At 39.5% G+C, this 22,276-nt stretch overlaps 1 protein-coding gene across 18 annotated transcripts in view; it reads right to left on the reverse strand.

Annotated features, from left to right (window-relative positions):
* The window catches only part of PDE4DIPP2 (phosphodiesterase 4D interacting protein), a 226,099-nt gene that overhangs the window by 166,084 nt on the left and 37,739 nt on the right, over positions 1-22,276 (reverse strand). For all 18 annotated transcript variants that reach the window (XM_063715329.1, XM_054528934.2, XM_054529910.2 and 15 more), the window contains exons 2-3: positions 6,373-6,428; positions 1,049-1,200 (exon numbers count right to left, since the gene is read on the reverse strand). In XM_063715329.1, coding sequence (XP_063571399.1) covers positions 1,049-1,200; positions 6,373-6,428 — 208 coding nt within the window. The remainder of the gene's footprint in view (positions 1-1,048; positions 1,201-6,372; positions 6,429-22,276) is intronic.

The following is a 22,276-nucleotide window of genomic DNA, read 5'->3' on the forward strand; positions in this document are numbered from 1 at the left end:
GCTGGGGAATCTGTATTACATTATCAGTTATTGTTTTTGGTCAAATCTAAGGACAAACATATGAAGAAGCAGAGCATGCAGCACTGGTTCAGGAGGTTCAAGCAACATTATCAGATTCTTGTTGAGAAACAAATGGTTGTTACTGTGCCACCGCATACTGCAGACAATTCCTAGATATCGAGAGAGGTCCAAGCTAGCAACAGAGAATACAATACTAGCTGCTGGACCGGGACTCCTGGGCTCACTATGTTGCAGCTACAGATTCTCAGAATGCCATTTAAACTTCCTGAGTTTATCTGAGAAGTAAACCAAGGGTATAGGTGATGAGGCAGCATTTACTGGTACAGTTAGTCCCCCCTTATCCACAGTTTTGCTTTCCATGGTGTCAGTTACCCACAGTCAACCACAGTCTGAAAATATTAAATAGAAAATTCCAGAAATGAACAACTCATAAATTTTAAATTGCACATTGTTCTGAGCAGCATGATGAAATCTCGTGCCGTCCACTCCATCTCACCCTTGAATCATCCCTTTGTCCAGTACATCCAGGCTGTATATATCGCCCACCAGTTAGTCACTCAGTACTGTCTGGGTTATCAGATTGTTGCAGTATCACAGCGCTTGTGTTCAAGTAACTCCTATTTTACTTAACAATGTAAAAGTGCAAGAGTAGTAATGCTGGTATATTGTTATAATTGTTCTATGTTATTATTAACTATTGTTAGTCTCATTAACACTTAATTTATAAATTAAACTTTATCATAAGTATGTATGTATAGAAAAAAACATAGTAAATACAGGGTTGAGTACTATGAAGTTTGAGGCATCCAAAGGGGGGACTGCTGTATAGGCAAGGGTCCATAAACCACACCCCCCAGCACACAGCTGACAGAGCATATGTTTATTGGGACATGCTCTTGAAAGAGACACCATAATGATAATGCCATCCATAATCCAGACCAATCCATGGGTCATATTTTTATCAGGCATCACTATTCCATAGTACTGCTTCTAATTGGGATAACAATTATCCACTCACATGACTTACCTTCTCAAAGTCTCGAAGAGCCTGGGACTGTACCTGAGGGGGTTTCTCAAATGCTCTCAAGGAATACGTCTGCACAAAAGGGACCTTTTCACCACTTCTCCAGATCTGTGACTGCACTGGAGGGCCTCGATCTTTAGTGCCACTAGGAAAAGCTGTCAATGAAACAGAACAACAACAAAAAAGGTTTATATAATAATGGAACTAGGATCATTCTGACTTGCACATTCCAGCAGAATTGTTTCTGCAAAATACAAACTCAATCTAGGCCACATAGAAACAGTTTACATAAAGTAGTCTGTGGTAGATCATATTAATAGCCATCCCCAGTGAATCAAACTAATTTGGGTCCATATGCCTTTGCAATGTGATACTCCTGCCATTAAGAAGTAGAGCCTATTTCCCCAACTCTTGAATCTGGGTTGGCAAAGTGGCTTGCCTTGACTGGCAGAATATGATATAAATGCTACTGTATGAGTTCCAGAGACTAGCTTTGAGAGGCCTTGCATTTCTGCTCTTGCTTTATTAGCATCCCAAGACAACCATGCTGTGAAGAAGTCGGTCTACCCCACTGGAGAAGGAAAGGCTGTTCAGGGAAGTGAAGATGCCCCAGCTGACAGTCACCACCTGCCAGACATGTGAGCAAGGCTGTCTGAGACCTTCAGTCTCAGTCAAGCCATCAGAAAGTTGCAGCCAGTTGAGTGATCCCAAGTGAGACCAGCAGCGATAATGCCCAGTTTGCCAAAACAGAATTGTGAGAAATAATAAATCATTGTTGTTTTAAGCCAGGTGTGGGCAGACTTTTTCTTAAAGGACCAGACAGTGTTTTAGGCTTCTGGGTCATATCATCTCTAGCACAGGTACTCAACTCTATCCTGTAACACAGAGCAGACACAGACCATCTGTAAATGAATGAGTGTGACTGTGTGGCTATAAATCTTTACTTATAAAAACTGGCTGTTGGCCCATGGGCTGTAGTTTGCTGCTGACTCCTGTTTTAAGTCACTAAGTTTTGGGATGGTTTGTCACATAACAAAAGGTAACCAAAACAGTCTAAAGGAAAGAACCAAGCTACTAGCAAACTATCTCTACAGATAATTTTTCAGGTTACTATTTAGTAATAGTAACAATTATAACAGCCAACATATTTAAAGGGCATTACATGTTACAAAATAGTTTCACATGAATTATTTCATTTATGAAGTCGCTGCAACCAGTGAAATAGACATAAGTGATTATTAAGTCCATTTTACTGATGAATAAGTAAAGGTTCAGAAAGTTTGCTTGAACAAGATCACATTGCTAAAAAGTGGCAGAACCAATCCCATATTTTCTCCATCTGTCTTTCTTAGCAGTATGCTACTACTGTGTTATTTTAGCAATTAAAGGGATTGCAATAGGTCTGAGAGTGGGGAAAACAGGTAAAGAAGCAGAGACTCAATCACTCCATTAACCAATGGAAGCATTGCTTTGGGAGAACCTAGTGGAGTCTAAGCTGTAATTGACCCTATGCTTGCTTTTGAGAAGTAACATTGTTAAAGAATGAGAAATCAGAGCCTCTGTCAAACAAAGTATGCAGAGGACCTTATGTTGGGGCAGGGTTGGAGTTACAGACAGGTAGAAAACATAGAAATGTACATACTTTCTTGGCTGACAGAAGGAAATAATGAACTTTTATTATGGAACTATTTTTTAAATAAGAAAGAAGACAATCATGCCAAAGCATTAAGCGCTACAGACAGTGTCAGGGCAAGTAAGAGCAAAACAGGTACTGGGTGACTGCCTCGCTGAGGAAAAGTTAACTAGACACTTGGCGAAAGGAGATCCAAGGGAGTAAGAGGCAAAATGCCATTGCATGCTTTTCTTCCTATCTCTTTTTCTTTCTCTCCTTCTCACTCTCTCCCTTCCTTCCTTCCTTCCTTTCTCTTTTTTTTTCTCTTTTCCCCCCTACCTCTCTGCCTGCCTCCTTCCTTCCCTCCCGTCCCCTCCCTTCCCCTCCCCTCCCTCCCTCCCTTTCTTCCTTCCTTCCTTCCTTCCTTCCTTCCTTCCTTCCTTCCTTCCCTCCCTCCTCTCTCCCTCCTTCCCTGCCTTCTTTCCTTCATTCTGCCAACTTGCCAGAAGGAGCCCAAGAAAAAGCACCCAGATGCTTCAGTCAACTTCTTAGAATTCTTTTTTTTTTTATGTTCAGAAAAGATGGAAATTCATTTCTGCTAAAGAGAAACAAAAAATTTGAAGACAGGGTGAAGGTGAACAGGCCCATTATAAGAAATAAACAAAAATCTATATTCTCTCTGCAAGGAAACAAGAGAGAGAGAGAGAGAAAGAGAGAGAAGAAAGAAGTTCCAGGATTCTAATGTACCAAAGGGATCTCCTTTTTCTTGTTTTGTTCTGAAAATTTCACCAAAAGAGCACAGGAGAACATCTTGGCTAATTCATTGGCGATGTTGTAAGAAAACTGAGAGAAATGAAAGAAATGAAGAATTACTGCTGCAGATAATATACAGCCTTGAGGAAAGAAAGGCTTTTAAGATTATAGATATAAAGGCTATTGCTGTATTCTGGGATAAAAGAAAGTCTGATGCAGGGAAAAGGGAAGTTGGAAAAACTGGAAAAAGAAAGAAGAAGAAGAAAAAAAGGACTGGAAAGACATTGGTGAATAGAAAGACGAAAGGGTGAAGAAAAAAATGATGATAGTCAATAGGGTGGTTTTAAAAGAGGCTTTTTTTTTTAAATTTGTTTTTGTGTGAGTGTGCATGCATGTGTTTGTTTTTTGCCTAAAAGTATTTAACTCCTCATTACACCACTGATTTCAAAGAAAAAAACCTGAAGTGTAAGATCATATGATTTGTTTTTAAACTGAACACTGTATACTCTCTTTTTGTTTTTGCAAAATTAATGCAGTATCCAGTGTGTCTTTAGATAACCCTGTCCTTAATGATATTTTCAATAGCCACTAACCTTGCCTGGTACTGTTTTGGGGTTTAAACTAGAACAGAAATTTAAAGCAGGCTTTATTAGTGCATAGTACAAATCAATTACATATATATGGAGATATTATTTTTCCCTCTTCAGTTGTTTTTCATGCAGCTTACCCAATATAATTGTTCTGTTAGTTGTATACTACACTGTGATAGCAAATAATAATAATAAAATAATTATGATGGTATTGCCTGTTTTGGTAATATTCTGAATGTTTCTATGTAAATGCAAAATTTTTAATTGAAAGTAATTAGAGGCTGGGCATGGTGGCTCACACCTGTAATCCCAGTTTTTTGGGTGGTTGAGGCAGGTGGATCACTTGAGGTCAGGAGTTCAAGACCAGCCTGGCCAACATGGCGAACCCCCATCTCTACCAAAACTACAAAAATTAGCCAGGTGTGGTGGCAGGCGCATGTAATCCCAGCTACTCGGGAGGCTGAGGCAGGAGAATTGCTTGAACCTGGGAGGCGGAGGTTGCAGTGAGCCGAGATGGCACCACTGCACTCCAGCCTGGGTGACAGAGCAAGACTCTGTCTCAAAAATAAATAAATAAATAAATAAATAAATGTAATTAGAAAAAATGATTTCTTCCACATTTAGGTGAAATTAAATATACTACTAAGGGGAAGATAATTTGATAAAACAGAATAACAATACATTACAGTTAGACTGGTGGATATGATAGAAAGAACAATGCCTTGAGGCTTGGATTTGAATCCTGACCACTCGCTAATTGTGGGAATTTAGGCAAATCTCTTAATTTTGCTGATATATTGCCTCTGTAAAAACAGGGGTAATAATATCTGCTTTATAGAACTGTTATATGGATTAAATAAAATAATAAAAGCACCTTGCCACATGTATTATATGTAGTAAGCATTTTATCCATTCCCCTCACATTTTTGCCCTAGTCCTTCAATTTTTGCCTCAAAATGTAGAATATTGACATTTAAAATGTTGAGCATAGTAACCCTTGGAATTTGTGGATTTAACACACATTTCAAATACTAATTTTAAGTGACTCTGAAATTCTTAACTTATTCAAATTAAAAACTTTTTTCCAAATTGTGCATATAAACAATCTGTGCTTCCAGGCTGTTATGAAAAAGGCAAAGAACTTAGCAAGGAAGTAAAACCCTCAGGTTGAGAACAAGTTTTGTGGAAAACAGACCCCAAAAGAATATTATCTTCTCTTTGGTTTTGCAATTCAGGTAGATCTCTGGCTAATGTTAGTGCGGTAATAATTGTGCTGTTGTTAGGAATACATTAATAGTAACAATAGATAAGATACTGAGTGCTTATTCCTTGACAGCCTCTGTACTAAAAGCTTTTCTCAATCTCACCTATGAGATTAACATTATTATTATACCCATTTTATTTATTTATTATTTCATTTTTATTTTTTATTTTTTTGAGACTGAGTCTGCTCTATCACCCAGGCTGGAGTACAGTGCCACAATCTCAGCTCACTGCAACCTCTGCCTCTTGGGTTCAACAGATTCTCCTGCCTCAGCCTCCTGTGTAGCTGGGATTACAGGCGTGGGCCACCATGCCCAACTAATTTTTGTATTTTTGGTAGAGAAGGGATTTAACCATGTTGGCTAGTCTGGTCTTGAACTCCTGACCTCAGGTGATACACCCGCCTCAGCCTCCCAAAGTGCTGGGATTACAGGCGTGAGCCACCGCGCCCGGCCTATTATACCCATTTTAATGCTGTATTAAGATAAAGAATTCATTTTAGTAACATAATTTATTTTAATCATTGTACAAGTGAGTTTAGCCTTGCAATTACAGAATCATTAAAAGTATGAAGAATTCACATAAGTATCTGTAATGATTTACTGTACTATGCTGCTTCTCAGTACATAGAATTATAGCTAGCTTACAATTCTCAGTGTGAAATTGCTACAGTAGTATGTGCAAATTTGGAAATTCACAAAAGTTTGAAGATATTGCCATGATGAATTTAAAGAGGCCATAATTCAAGAGAATTATGATCAACAGAAAACCAAGAATTGACCAAGTGCCAATTTCTCCCACACACTTTGGAAAGCTGGAGTGGGTGTATCGCTTCAGGTCAGACATTCAAAACCAGTCTGAGCAACATAGCAAGACTCCCATCTCTAAAACAAATATTAAAAATTAGGCATATGTCTGTAGTCCCAGCTACTCAGGAGGCTGAGGTGAAAAGATAGCTTGACCCCAGGAGTTTGAGGTTGCAGTGAGCTATGATCACAACACTGCACTACATCCGTAGTGAGAGAGTGAGACCCTGTCTCAAAAGAAAAACAAATAAATAAACAAAAGAAACAAAGAATTTAACAAGGCAAGGCCCACAGCATCCTTACCTGCTGTGTGACTCGTTCTGGGTACCATCTCCCCATCATCCTCGGCAAAATAATCTCTGTGGAGGCAAACACATCATTAATTAATGAGATACTACCCCACAAGGCTCCCATCCCAGGGATCGAGGAGAAGACACCTACCTATTTGTTGTTTCTATTTATCTCTCTGCAAGTATTTACTAAGCTTCTATTATGTATCAGGGACCATGTCAAGTGCTGGGGATACAAAGGGAAACACCACAGAAGAGTTCCTATTCTCAATAAGTACATGAGAGCCAGCCATTAAATAATTTCACAAGTATTAACTACTGTTGTAGTAAATGTTGTGAAGGAAAATGCAGAGGGAACTTAACTAGCACAGGGACTCAGAGAAACTCTGGGAAAGGAACATTTAAACGTAGATGGGGAGGATGTCAACCAGGTGTAGAATGGGAAAATGGGAATGGAAGAGTGTTCCATCATGAGAGAACAGCAAAGGCCCTGAGTCAGAAAGGACTCTGGCCTGTTAAAAGAACAAAGAAAGCCAATGTTGCAACCAGGCCATGCAGGACCTTGTGGTATAGGGTAAGGCTACTGAGTTTAATGTGAAAAGCTATGGGAAATCAATGAAGGATTTTAAATTAAGGAAAGAATGGTAATGATCAGATTTATATTTTAGATAGGTCATTCTAGCTGCACTCTGGCTCTACACAGTGAGACTGTGGAGGGGCAAAAATGGATGGTGAGAGTCTATATTCCAAATAGGAAGTTGTGATGGTTTAACAAAGGGGAAATTTTAAAAATTCAAGATATGTTTAGAAAGTAGGATTGACACAGAAACCTTGAAAAACAGACAAAGTTTATGAGTGGAAATGTTAATAACACCATGATTCAGTAGCAAGAGGTGTATCTGTTCAGCATAGTAAATACCACCATCCCTAGCAGAGAGGGGACAATATCTCAAAATGTATTCAACAAATACTTGTCAAGCCCATGCTTGACAAGTGCTTTTAGGCACTGTTGTAAGCTCCACAAATGTAGCAGTGAGCAAAACAGACAAAAATCCCTGCACTTATGGAATTTTTACAGTAAGGGGAGGCAAATAAATAAATTGTATAGTAGCAGTTGGGAACAAGTGCTATAAAAAAAAGTAAAGTGGGGAATGTGGATAGGGAGAGCTGGAGGTAGGAGGAGGTAGAGGGGATTGCAATTTTCAGTAGACAAGGCTGCTCTATGAAGCCATAAGGATAGGCATGGGGGTCTCTAGGGAAAGAGTCTTCTAAGCAGAGAACATAAAATGCAAAGGCCCATAAGAGGGAGCACACTAGTTAGTGGCTGGGCGCAGTGAGCACGTGGTGAGCAGTAGGAGGTGAGGTCGGGGAAGCAATGGGAAGACGGGGTAGGGGCGCAGACTGTTTGAAGCCTTTCAGGACATGGAGAGGCATTTAGCCATTAGAGTCTTGTGAATCAAAAAGAAAGACAGACTCAGTGACTAATGTTTTAAAGTGGGGCTGGCTACTGTCTTGACAACTGACTGTCTGATGGGGATGTCAGAAACAGATGATTGCAATAACCCTACAGAAAGATGCTTTCAATAGGTAGCTTATTCTTTAAACTCTTGGGGGCTCCCAAGAATTCTGTAAACAGAGATTTAGAGGACTTCTCTCTCTCTCTCTCTCTCTTTTTTTTTTTTCTGAGACAGAGTTTTGCTTTTGTTGCCCAGGCTGGAGTGCATGGCACGATCTCGGCTCACCGCAACCTCCGCCTTCCAGGTTCAAGCGATTCTCCTGCCCCAGCCTCCCCAGCAGCTGGGATTACAGGCGCTTGCCACCACGCCTGGCTAATTTTGTATTTTTGGTAGAGACGGGGTTTCTCTGTGTTGGTCAGGCTGGTTTCGAACTCCTGACCTCAGGTGATCCGCCCGCCTCGGCCTCCCAAAGTGCAGAGATTACAGGCGTGAGCCACTGCGCCCAGCCTACAGGACTTCTCTTTTTAAAAGCCAGAAGATATTCACAGGGAGGCAGAGGAGGACCTGGCATTTGCTTGGAAACTGGTGGTTTTTTCTTCCCTGCCTCAGGGCTGGATCTTGGCAGAAATCTTCACTTTGTTAAGTCCCAGATGGACATGAAAATACCAGACAGGGCACATTGGGCTACACATGCCACCTGACAATTATTTTGTATCCAAAAGTAGATCACCAGCTTGTGATTCTTCCAGACCCCCTGCCTCTTTTCCTTCTCCTCCTTAAAAGCTTTCCCTGAGAGTAAACAATGCCAAAGAGGAATGTACTATGTATGCACTCCCTTCTGTGGAGGTAAAATAGGAGAAGGATGTCAAAACCATCAACCAGAACAATGTTTTTAAAAAATTTGAGGGGAAAAAATTTATACTTAGCTGCTGCTATTCACTGAGCATTTCTGCCTAGTCCACAGACAAAGGTGGCTGCATCTGCTGTCAGGAGCAAGGTCAACCCTCAGGCCAAATTCAGCCCATCCGACATGTTTTATTTAGCCCACACAAGTTTGACCCACTTCTAACTGCTCTTGGGAAATGAGTGGGTCTACCAACACTGGGCCTGCCTTCCCACACAGTGGGATAACTTGCCCCCTTTACACAGGACAGGGATGTGTTTTCCAGTTTGCCACAGTCCCTGCCACTCTCTGTCCTTGTCATCCCTCATTCACTTAATTATGATACTTGCTTGGCATCTTGCTGTTACCCCAGTACCGACCAAGTGCAGACTGAATTTCATTTCTGGTTTATTAAGACACAGTCCTGAGAAACCTATTGGCTTCAACACACAATTAATTAATTTGTGGCAACAAGCTACTATATTGGCTTGTATGTCACTTTCACCTCTCTGGGCATTAGTTTTCTCTAATATTTATAAAAGAAGGACATGAATTTCTAAGGTTTCTTGCAGTAATTATGCAATTCTATTCTAATAGATGCTTAAACATAAAACCCATTTTAATACTGTCCAAGGATCCAGGGTACATTCCAGACATGATCTCACTCAATCTTCTCTGCTCTGCAGATTGCACATTATAGGTCAAGAGCAAGCTACAACACAGCAATACATATCAGCCCTACCAGACACCTCACCCTTCCCGCATCACCCACACCCACTCTGAGCACACTGCCTGCCTGATATGAATCAATAACTGGAAGGATAGAGAGGTGACTTTAGATGGGTACTGAGTTAATAAGCATACTCGCAGTGTCTCAGGAGATTTTTAAGAAATCACTTTAGCTCTATTAACAGCTCAAATTCCCTCTCTTATTGCCAGAGAAAGGGGCTCACTCAGCTGCTCCACAAGTTAGAAAGGAATCTGATGCTCCCCAAGGGAAGGGGCTCAGAGTGAAGAAACAGAGTATAAGTCTAAGGGGTTGCAATTTGTGACAACATTTGATAAACCAAAGTGCAAGGAGAATTGGGGTATGGTAGAGACAGACTCAAAGCATGGACACACACACACATACACACACACACACACACACACACACAAAGTGGTAATATATGTTGGTACATTCTTTCATATTACCCAAGTTCAGAAAAAAATTTTATATCCTTGTCCTAGTTTCTCAAATTCAAGTGTCTCTAGCTTTTTAAAATATCAATCCATGAATGACTCATGCTCAGCTAATATGTGGTTCACCAGGCCACTTTTAGCTCTCCTGCATTTCCATATATAATCTTTCTCCCACGATGCTTTCACTTAAAATTTTGCTTTTTCTGTACAAATGAACTATATTTTTCCTCAATGTCTTACCTTGTCTTTATCCCTACATCATCAATCTGCTAATGACAATACCAATTCCACTAAAACCACATATATTAATATTCTCACCAGGACATTATTTTGCTTTTGGAAGTACCAAGCATTTTCCAAGTACAACCTACTCACAAGCTGTTTACCTGCTTGATTTCTGCATGGTATATCACTCATATTTTCTTGAATTGCTGATAAGTAGCTATTAAGATATTAGACTCAAATAATACATCAACATTCAATATCCCATATTACTTGGTTTTTCTATGGCTTTCCAGGGTGATTAAGTTGAGAATGATCAGGAAATAATTGCTTCTCTGAAGGCCATCTGCCACCCCCTGATATTCTGACATTCTCAAACTGTCCTGTGATGATTTCTTCCAGTAATTTTCTAAGAATGGTAGTTTCATTTATGGCCAGGGTTATCCAAAACACTCAATTTTGCTTTACTTGCAACTGGCCACTGATATAGCTCCTTTCAAGATTCAAGCATCTCATTGGTCCCACTAGTCTAGTTTCTCATAACATTGTGGGGAGGGGTAGACACTTGGGTTTCTTCTTGCTTAGGAGCCTGCAGAGAGAGATATTTTCTATAAGGCAGGTATAGACCTTCCTCCATAAACTGTTATCTCTGGTATTATTTTCTTGTATTTTAGCCTGTCTAATTTGTGGACTGAGAGGAGCAACAGATCATATGAATGAATCATCTCATTCAAAAGCAATGACAAGATGGTGATCATCATTACAAAGCAAGTTCTATGAGTCTTTGAACAGTATGAGATATTTGTATTCTAGGACCAAAATCACCACTAAAACTATTTCTAAGGTACTGATGCCTGTCTAGGCTCCATTACTTTCTTCTCTCCAGTCTCACCTACTAAAATAATTAACCTAAGGTTATTTATTCCCATATGAGTGTCTAAACTCCCAAAGGAATGGTGATTTTCAGGCCCTCTCTTCAGGCCAATCACATATATTTAGTTTGTTCTGAGAACCACATAGTCTGGCCCTCCTACTTCATCACTAACCACCACCCTTGCTTAACATTTCTAAGCCTGAAGACCAGGGCCATCTCCCAGAGGCATTTTCTAACTTTCAAGCTTCTTTATATATGTATATATTTTTTATTATTATGAACAAAAATTCAAAAGGAGAAAAAACAATCTACTATAGCAATACCTAGAGCGAAAACCAGGGCCTTCATTGCTATTTTTAGGGTTTTTATAATTCCATTTTGTAAACATTTATTGAGAAGTTGCTTATATGCCAGGTACTGGAAACACAAAGGTGAAAAAGTATATATACCCTGTGGTTAAAGTACTCAGAATCTATTGAGGGAAGCAGGCACATGATTCAGAGAGATAATTATTAGAAAAATTAGATTTAACAGAGATATCAGAACATAAATAAGATAGCAATTAATTTTGTCCTGGTAGGGAGTGGGCTGGGACAGGGTGGTTTGGGGGGGGGTGTCTAGGAAATTTACAGAAAACAGAGAACACTGAATCTAGGTCTTAAAGGATGGGTGTAAATACACAAGGAAACATAACAAAGACCCAATTATAGGAAAATGAACGGTGTGTTCAGGGGGCTTTCATTTTATTTTCCCCTTCCCAACCACTGCCCTCCATCTTGCCCCCACACTGAGGAGCCCTAAACTGCCTCCTAGGACATCTTCCAACTTCCTGTTTACTTTTCCCCCTCCTCAAGCCTTCCTCCCCAAGCGCTCACCCTCAGGTGGGAATATGAAGGGAAGCCAAGGGTGAAACTGTTTCTTCATTTGCACCTCCCTCCTCAAACACTATAGCTTAGAAGCCCCCAAAATGATTTAAAATAATGTCAGCAAGAAAGGGGCTAAGATTTGCACTACTGTGAAAACACCCATAGAAACAAACTAGAAAAGAACCCAGAGAAATGAAAAGGCCGGAGGTTTAGAGTGGCGGAAAATATACTGAGCATCCTCCCCATTTTTTCTTTTTACTATTTTTGCCAAAACTAATTCTTATTTTTAAAAAGTTTGAATAATCTATTTTTATTGAATTTACATTGCTCTTCCTAATTAATGACCTTGATAAAAGATGAACTATGGCAAGGATTCGGCTCAGTGTAGCCTCTCAAACAGTGAGGGGCATGTGGCATGACAGCAAGATTGCTGAAGTTTGCTCTTTCTTGGGGTCCTCACAGGAGTAGGCATTGAACCAAATGCAGATTCTGTTCCAGTTCCCGTATTCTTGGAGCTCATTCAACATGAGTTGCTGGTTTCTGTTTCAAATGAAATAAATTTTTCAAATGTTCCAAGATCCATTTTTCCTATTTTTAATTTACAGCTATATTCAACTGTGGCAAACACAAAAGGGTCAGAATGAGAAGAACTGTGGCCTATTTTCTAATATGGGAAGCTCTGGCCCTGACAATTTATAAATGGTAAGATTTTAGAAATAGTGTCAACTTAAAAACAAAGACATCTACAGTTAACAATTTCTGGACTGCTGGTGCATAACTTAACAATTCCACAGGTTTTCTTGCGCTGGAATTTTCCTCAGTACTAATCTTGTATTAAATGAACATATTATTATCATGGACAACCATCACCACTCACCACCAATGCTGCCTCTGCAATTTACTGAATGCCTGATACTTTCTAGGCATCAGTTCATTCAGTCATCATAGAATCCTGTGAAGTACGTCATAGAATCCCTGTTTACAGATGAGGAAACAAGGGGCCTGGAAGGATAAAGTAATTTGCCCAAGATTGCACAGCTAGTTGGTGTCAGAGCCTGAACTTGAAAACTGTATCTATTTGACTCCAAACTTTTACTCTTCCCAATATGCCCTATTTCTAACCACACATTTACCGGGAACCTCCTTTGTACCTGCCTTGACTCCAGGGAACTCACCCCTGAGAAGCTGAGGCGAAAGGAAGGGTGGACTGTTTGCTGTGCTAATGAGATGGGATTTTTGTCTCAAACCCTGAAACAAATTTGTTTCTTAGACTATCAACTTATCCCTGATGGGCACAGCTTACACTTGAGTATTTGAGTACTGGTGTAACAGATGCCATGTAACAAAATAATTAAAATCCCAAAAGGGAAGTGGCTAGTGTGACTTTTTATATAGGTCCTATCGTGAAAAGTGAGCCATCCATAATTTTATACTTCTCTATCTCTAACCCACTTTTTTCAGAATATTTACATCTTTCTCCAACCCCTCCTGTGATAACACTTGGCATTGTCCCTACCCAAGGGAATAAACTGAAACGCAGGAAAGGTGGTGGAAACAGAAACAATCAAAGCGGAAAAGGCATTAGTGAACAAGCTCTGAGACTTCTCAGATGTTTTTTTTTCCTCTTGCCAAGGAGAGACACTGGATATATTTTCTATGTTCCAAATGTTGCCAAATACCCTCCCCACAATGTGGCACCAGAATTGTAAAAACACATATTCAAATGCAAATAGGGTAAAAGCCCCAGATGCAGAACGTTAAGACTATTATATAATACAGTGAAATTATCATTTTTTCTCATCTCAAGTTCTATCATTATAACCTCTGCAAGTGAGGATGCTTAATTGGCAAAGCTCCCAGAGGAGAGAGAGCAACACGGTGAGTCTCCTTCTGCATGCTGACTAAGTGTGGGCTGACCTGGCACCGATACAGAAACATCCACTTTATTCTAGTACAGGCTGCAATTACACCCTTCACTCAGAGTCTATTCACTGACAGTGACCATCACTCTGAGAGGCTGTTTTCTGGAGTGCTAAGTCCCCAATAGCTACAGTGAGCTACAAAATCATTGTGCATCCACAACAATTTCTTTAAGTTTTAGGATCTTTGTTTTGTTTTGTTTTTGGTCCTGCACTAAGTCTTCATCCTAAAGAAAATAAGGAAACTAACATTACTTTCTTGATGCTATCCATCAAGGTTCAGAGAAACCCCTTAATAAGTAAGTAATTACTTTTCTTCACTTTGCCTTCTGAGGTCATGACATATCCAAATATCTAATAAATTTTCCTCTGCCTCCCCTGCATCAGCCAAGACACAGATATCACTCTTTCGAAAGAAGACATGAAAATAACCTGCTTTGGATTCAGTCACATTACCCCAGGGATGGTGTATGGTCTCTCCACCCACCTCTGAAACTTACCTTTTGCATTTTGCTTTTGGTCCTGGCAATGCACCCTGCAATCCTCAGTTTTCATTAACAACTAATATCCACAAGGCACTGGAGTATATTGCAGTTGGCTCAATCTTTCTAGAGCCCTAGACTGAATGTTAAGAAACAGGTGATTTTTTTCCCCTTTCCACCTATTTCTATATTCACATAATCTTTCAGTTTCTTTTCTTTAGTGTCTATTTTTGATGATTTTAAAAGAAGTACATGCCTCTTGTAGAAATTTTGGAAAAGAGAAAAGTGTACAGAGAAAAATAAAAGTAATTTTTAAAATTCTACCACCTGAAGGTAACATTGATAAAGATTTTTATGTATTTACTTTAGTTGTTCTTCAGTTTATTTGCCTGTGTGAATTCTGCAAATGGAAATAATATTGAACATAACAGTTTTGCATCTTGATTTTATTTACACTACGGAAATCAAAGGTTGTGAGGACTATATTTTGAGAGAAAGAGAAAGAGTCAGGGAAGGAGGAGCAGGAGAAAGGGGCAGGTGGGAGGAGAAGAATTTCTCAGCAGCATTATAGACCTGTTGAGGATTAGCAAGAATGAATCTAGAGTCTTTCTTCTCAGTGTGGTTTTATAACATACTAAAACAACACTCACAGAATCCTCTAGGATTTTAAAATAAAATTGACTAAGGGTTACCAAGCCGGGAGATTGTTGAGGCAGTTAGAGATTCTAAAGCAGCATTGAGAACACGATTCAAAGAGCTGACTCTGACGTCTAGGTTCAGTATGGAGGTGAATAAACAGCAGATGGCCTGGAAGATACAGAGAGTTGAGGAACTGGAATACATGACGAGGTAAACAACATTCAGAAAGAATGAGGAAGTGGGGGACTTGACCTGTGGTCAAGAAGTGTAATTTCAGCATTAAGGATCCTAAGGGTGGAAAATCTGGAAGAAAGATGAGCTACAAAAGATGGCTGTGCTGATAGCACACTGAAGTGAATTCGAGTTAAGGCTATGTCAGGTCAAGGTATAGCAGTGATGTATGTTCATGCCTAGTGACCCCTCTAGAATGTCAGTCTCTGGAAGGGAGGGTTTTTAGATCATTCACTATCATCTGTCCAGCATTAAAGAAGTCTAGATCATAGGAATTTGATGCGTATTTCTTTTTTTTTTTTCTTTTCCCATAAGTGAGGAAACAAGACGCATATTTCTTAAACAATGATAAATACAATCTGAATGTATAATGGCGTCAAGTTTAATAACCTGTTGTATCCATTCTACAATAAGGAGACACCCACCAAACAGATATTCCCATCGGCCTTTTGGGGAATGTTCTCTGGAAAGCTCTTAATAGATGACCTTCTAAGTGCTAGAAACAATGTTAGATGCTGAAGACTTATAGACAAAAACATTTCATTCTGCCGATAAACTTGGAGTATGGAAAATATCAAGTTAACCAACTAGCTACATGCTACAACAGAGTAGGCAGAGTGTGTTCTGGCTACAGAAAACACCCAGATCTAGATTCTAAAAATAATTCCAAAAGGAGGTGCTTCTGAATCTAACCTCTGAAGGGTACACAAAGTTATCCCAGCAAAGGCAAGGCTAGATGTGTAGGTGGGAACAACTGGTATATTAAGGCCCACTCACAATAATTTTAGCTCAGGGTGAATTAAGTCGCAATGACTCTCCAACCAGCTCCCCAGGTCTGCTGGCAATAATGCTGCTCCTGTGGTGCCAATAACCTGAAAATCTCCAAGTAGTACAAGAAAGTTATACACAGAAAACCTCCAAGTAATACACAGAAAAACCTAAAACCAACTCAATTCCAAACTTTACATGTTGTCATTTGGTAGACACAAACGTGAACTTCTTCCTGCAATAAAAACCTATGTTGACTTAGTTTAAAAGCAGCATATAAAGGATGTTGCCCATAATCCCCTAACCAAACACGGCATCTATTTTCTCTTTTCTCTGTCCTTGTAATAGACATCCTAATAGGTATACATAGTTTTGATGTAATTTACATCTACCTTTTACTTTCTTATGTTAAAATTTTCTGTTTATTATCATTTCAGGAAACGTTTCAGGATAGTAATAGAGATTAACAGCAACAGTGAAGCATTTTACCCTAGAGAAGGGTAAAAGTTGGAAATGTTGCTATTGATTCACCTAGGTTATGCTACTTTATGTCCGTGTGCCTCAGTTTCCCCCTTTACAATACAGGGATTCAGGTCTTGAAAAAGATATTTAAATTGAATGAAATATCCTTCTTATGAGACTATAACTTTAAGTAATTTGCAATGTACTTTCAAGAACTGGAAATGTTGACATAGTTATTCTACTTCTGAACATCCATCATTCAAAAAATAATGCTGTGGAAGAAGATGCTTTATGCACCTAGATATTTATCAAGCATTATTTATAATAGTTAAAAATTGGAAGTCTACATCCTTTGGGTTGGGGTAATGATTTAAAAGATACTGTAAATCCACAGCATGTTATTCTACATTATGAAGCGGAAGATAAATTCATTCTTAAATTGTGTGAAATGCTAGAAATTATTCAATTTTCTTTGTGAGTCAATGCTTTCTTTTTTTTTTTTTTTTTTCCGACAGAGGCTTGCTCTGTCACCCAGGCTGGAGTGCAGTGGCATGATCTCGGCTCACTGCAACCTCCGCTTCCTGGGTTCAAGCAATTCTCATGCCTCAGCCTCCCGATTAGCTGGGATTACAGGCACCCCCCACCATGCCCACTAATTTTTGTATTTTTAGTAGAGATGGGGTTTCAACATGTTGGCCAGGCTGGTCTGGAACTCCTGACCTCAAGTGATCCTCCTGCCTCGGCCTCCCAAAGTCCTGGGATTACAGGCGAGAGCCACTGTGCCCGGCCAGTCAATGCTTTCTATATGTCAGAAGTTATTGCTTCTTTACACCCTTTCCACCATGACCATGATAAGAAGACACTAGTTGCAAGTTACCTCTTCCCTCACTGGCCTTGGAAAAGACAAGAAAGAAAGACGTTTCTGCGAAATGTAACAAGCAGAAAAGGACTGAAGATAATTAGACAGATTAAGGAAAGATGAATCACAGGCTGTGAAAGTGCTATGAAAATAAAACATTATTATTATACAATTTATTATAAATAGTCTATGACTAATTTAGCACTTTAGCCATAAGGGTTCAGAAAAAAGAAATTCAGATCATGCTTGTCTTGCTGGCCACAGAACTCAGAAAATGCTCTGAGACAGAGGAAAACAAGTCCTCAGTGCATTTGAGTGTTTTAAAATAGAATCACATAGAGCCACCTTGGGTCATTATGACATCTCTTGTATTCTGGACTTTCTTCTAACTTTAAATGCTATTTGAATTTTTGCCAGAGACAACTTGTGGAATGTTCTGAGCCCAGTTTGGAATTTTATTTATAAAATGGGGGTAGATTTCAATAGAAGTAGTGTCCTGGGGCATCCACTGAATGGAGGGATACTCCACCTAGCCTTGAAAATATGATCCCTCAGCCACAGTCAGGCGAGCCTCCCAGGATGGGGAGGGCACCATGAGATGTTACTTATCCTTTCTGAGACAAAAACAACCTCTTCCCAGTCTTTAGGTATTTTAAACATAGTCTTAGCATGTAGCTGAAAAAAATGGGGGTTGGGAGAGTCAGGTCCAGACTGACCTAGTATGTGGAAAATAAGCAAGTAGGAGTGAAAGCATTGATTCTGGCAAATTCCCCAAGCCAAAATCTAAGTATAGGCCCATTTAAAAGTAGACTGGAGTTGCCAAGGCAGAATTTCCTTCTTAAAATTCAGATAATTAGTTGCTAGCAGTGCTGAATATTAAACAGGAAATTCAACTTCCAAAGATGTTTCAATAATAGAATTATGAAAACAATTCTATGAAGTGTTACATGCAAAGCACCAGCACCATAATAAGTAAAGGTATTGGAATTAACTAGGCCTTCATACAACACATACTAGTTGTGTGAACGCCAGCAAATCACTTAACCACTTTAACCTCAGTGGTCACATATCTCTGGTTGTAACTACGTCTTTGTAAACAGGACTCTCTACTAACTCACCATGAATTCAAAGAAAAATAAATGTCCCTGATTCCTCTAGGCTAAACATTTATATAGAGAAAAACAAATTCAAATAAGCTATCAATGGAGATCTGTTAAGTACAATATAGCTGTGGTAAATGGACACCTTGTCTTGCTTGAAGGCTGTACTCCAGAAAAGAAACAAAGTCAAAATTCTTAAATTTTGAAACCAGATCATTAATTTTCTTGAATGTTACTTCCGTTTTCCAAATTTTCACAGATACAGCAGGCAAATGCAATTAATGCTTGCATTTTATTAAATCAAATTGCAGGGGAATAGAAAACAAAACAAAACAGACTAATTTGCTTTCCTTTGCTAACCTTCAGACTTATAGTTTGCCCTTAAACATTTCTAGTTCACTCTTTTCTTGAGTTATGTGTTCGAGGAAGTTGTATAAGGTTCATATATGATTCACCTGATGTTTACTCAGCTTTCTCATATGCTAGAAACCAGAACATTTCCACTGAAATGGAGAAGAGAATTAGTAATGACTTTTTCAGCATTGAAAGATGTAGTAGCCTGAAATAATGGCCTTATAAGAATGTCCACATTCCTAATCCCTAGATCCTGTGTATATGCCACTTTCCATAGCAAAAGAGGGCTTTGCAGATGTGATTAAAGATTTTGAGATGAGGAGATTTTCCTGGATTATCTGGTTGGGTCCAATGTAATCACAAGAATCCTAGTAAGAGGGACACTGGAGGGTCAGAATGAGCAAAGGAGATGTGATGATAGAAGCAGAGGCCAGTGATGGCATTGCTGGAAGGGGCTATGAACCCAGAATGTGGGCAGTCTCTAGAAGCCGTGAAGGGCAAGGAAAAAATTCTCCTTAAGAGCCTCTAGAAGGAGCACAGTCCTGCTGATACCTTGGTTTTAACCTAGAAGACCAAATTTCAGACTTCTGACCTCCAGAACTTTAAGGCAATACATTTGCATTGTTTTAAGCCACTAAGTTTGTGGTGATTTGGCCAGGCGCAGTGGCTCACACCTGTAATCCCAGCACTTTGGGAGGCCGAGGTGGGTGGATCACTTGAGGTCAGGAGTTTCAGACCAGCCAGGCCAACATGGTGAAACCCTGTCTCTACTAAAAATACAAAAATTAGCTGGGTGTGGTGCCATGTGCCTGTAATCTCAGCTACTTGGGAGGCTGAGGCAGTAGAATCCCTTGAGCCTGGGAGGCGGAGGTTGCAGTGAGCGAAGATTGCACCACTGCACACTAGCCTGGGCGACAGAGTGAGACTCCATCTCAAAAAAAAAAAAAAAAAAGTTTGTGGTGATTTGTTACACCAGCAATAGGAAATTAATACAAACAGCAATCCTGAAGTACTGATAATCTTTAAAGCAGAAGGTGTAGGGAGTTGCTAGTCCAGACAGGTGTATGCTAAAAATTTAGAGCAGTAGAAGCTGTTTGCCTGGTTGACACTGGACATGCCGGGTGAGAAAACCTCCCCTCATAATCAAGTTCTTCATCAGCTCCATGAGCTTATTCTTTTGACAACCCTCGCCCTGTTCACGGAAATAAATCTGAAAGCTGGTGACCAAATCAGCTTTTTGTAACGCCAGTGTATTCATAGAAAATTTGCTATTCCAGAGCCAACCATGCTCTGTCCAAATGATTTAACCAGTGAGTTTGGCAACAGTCAGGTAACAGCCCCAGTGGGTAGGGGGAACCTTTCCATTGAGCTGTAGAGGGGCAGATGATGTGTAGTTGGGAGTAGAGCATATCTAACTTTGAGAACTAAAATACCAAGCACCTTGTCCTTTGTGGGTAAATTGAGCAAGTAGCTAGCTTCAGAAACAAGTCATAAACTGAGTCACCTACAAAACTCTACTAAAATAAAGTAAAAGCATAGATTTTGGAATTTAACAGTTCAAGGTTATATTTCTTTCTTAGCTGTGTGTGTCACTCTGGGAAAATTATTTAATCTTTCTAAAGCTCAATTTCCTTTTCTTAAAAATGAGTATAACATTTACCTCATAGGGTTGTAAGGATTAGGTGAATTAAGTATTCAAGGAGATTAGCACACAGTGAAAGCTTAATAAATGTTATCAATTATGGTTAATTTTTATTCTTTCAATCCCCTATCCACCGTGTACCCAGAGCAGCCAATACATATCTCTGCCTTAGTGTCTCTCTATTAAAATTATAGATGATGAGAATGTAAAGCCTTCAAAGGCAGAGACCCAGTCTCATTCATTGCATTCATTGTTTTATTCTTAGCATCTAGCAAAGCATCTGGCCTGTTTGGGGCTCTCAAAATTTATTTATTTATTTATTTATTTTGAGACAGAGTCTTACTGTGTCACCCAGGCTGGAGTGCAGTGGTATAATCTCAGCTCACTGCAACCTCCGCCTCCCGGGTTCAAGGGATTCTCCTGCCTCAGGCTCCTAAGTAGCTGGGACTACAGGTGCAGGCCACCACACCCAGCTAATTTTTGTATTTTTAGTAGAGATGGGGTTTCAGCACGTTGGCCAGACTGGTCTCAAACTTCTGACCTCAAGTGATCCACCTGCCTCGGCCTCTCAAAGTGTTGAGACTACAGGGGTGAGCCATTGCACCCGGCCCTCAAATTTTTAATAAGTGTTTATGAACTAATCTGATCTGTGAGTTAGGAAGGATCTGAGATGTCAGCCATGATCTGTGATTATAGGATTTTTCCAGCTGTGACCCATTAGGTGGAGAAATAAATTCAGTGAATCAGAGCCAACATTTTATTTTTAAAGAAAAAGAATAGAATAGCAAATATTAGAGTGCAAAACACATGGTAAAGTTAAGTATTGTTACAAGAAACTTTGTTTGTTACATATGTAAGTGTACTTGGTTGCAATGTAAATATATTACTTATTGTGAGTAGTGGTTAAAAAAAAAAAAGGTGAACATTCTGATTGTTCCACCTTGCCAGCATTTGCTATTTTCTATCTTTAATTTCAGCCATTCTGATATGTATACAGCAGCATGGTGTTGTGGTTCTAATTCGCATTTCCCTGATAACTAGTGATGTGGAGCACCTTTTCACTATGTTCCCCCTTTGGATACCCTCTTTTTTTTTTTTGAGACGGAGGCTCGCTCTGTCGCCCAGGCTGGAGTGCAGTGGCGCGATCTCAGCTCACTGCAAGCTCCGCCTCCCGGGTTCAGGCCATTCTCCTGCCTCAGCCTCCCGAGTAGCTGGGACTACAGGCACCTTCAACCACGCCCGGTTAATTTTTTGTATTTTTAGTAGAGACGGGGTTTCATCATGTTGGCCAGGATGGTATGAATCTCCTGACCTCGTGATCCACCCACCTCGGCCTCCCAAAGTGCTGGGATTACAGGCGTGAGCCACCGCGCCCGGCCTGGATACCCTCTTTAGGAATCTCTTTTGTAATCTCTTAAAAAAAAAAAAAAAAACAAACAATCTGGCAGTATTTACTAAATCTGAACATGCATTTCCTATTACCCAGAAATCATACTTCTACTTATTTACTCAACAGAAATGTGTACATATGTTCATCAAAAGACCTGTACAGAAATGTTCATAGCAACACTGTTTATAATAGCTCCAAACTGGAAATTGCCCAAGTGCCTATTAAGAATAGAATGGATGAATAAATTAGATATATTTATACACAATAGAAGCCTATTTAAAAGCAAGAATAAATGGACTACAATACCATATAAAAGTATAGAACTCCAAAAGCAAGATTGAGTGAAAGAAGCCACATACGAAAGAGTACATGGTGTATAATTTCATTTACATTAAGTTCAAAACTAGGCAAAATTATTCTATGGTGTTAAAAATTAGGATAATAATTATCCTTGGAGTCATCAGGAGGGCTTCAGGGATGCTGGTAATGTTCCCTTTTTCTATCTGAATGCCCATCCCATGAGTATAATCAGTTTGTCAAATTAATTGGACTGTAAATATATAATTTGTGATTTTTCCAAATCATTT

Source organism: Pongo abelii, chromosome 1 (assembly GCF_028885655.2).
Source record: "Pongo abelii isolate AG06213 chromosome 1, NHGRI_mPonAbe1-v2.0_pri, whole genome shotgun sequence".
In the NCBI taxonomy this organism is placed as follows: Eukaryota; Metazoa; Chordata; class Mammalia; order Primates; family Hominidae; genus Pongo; species Pongo abelii.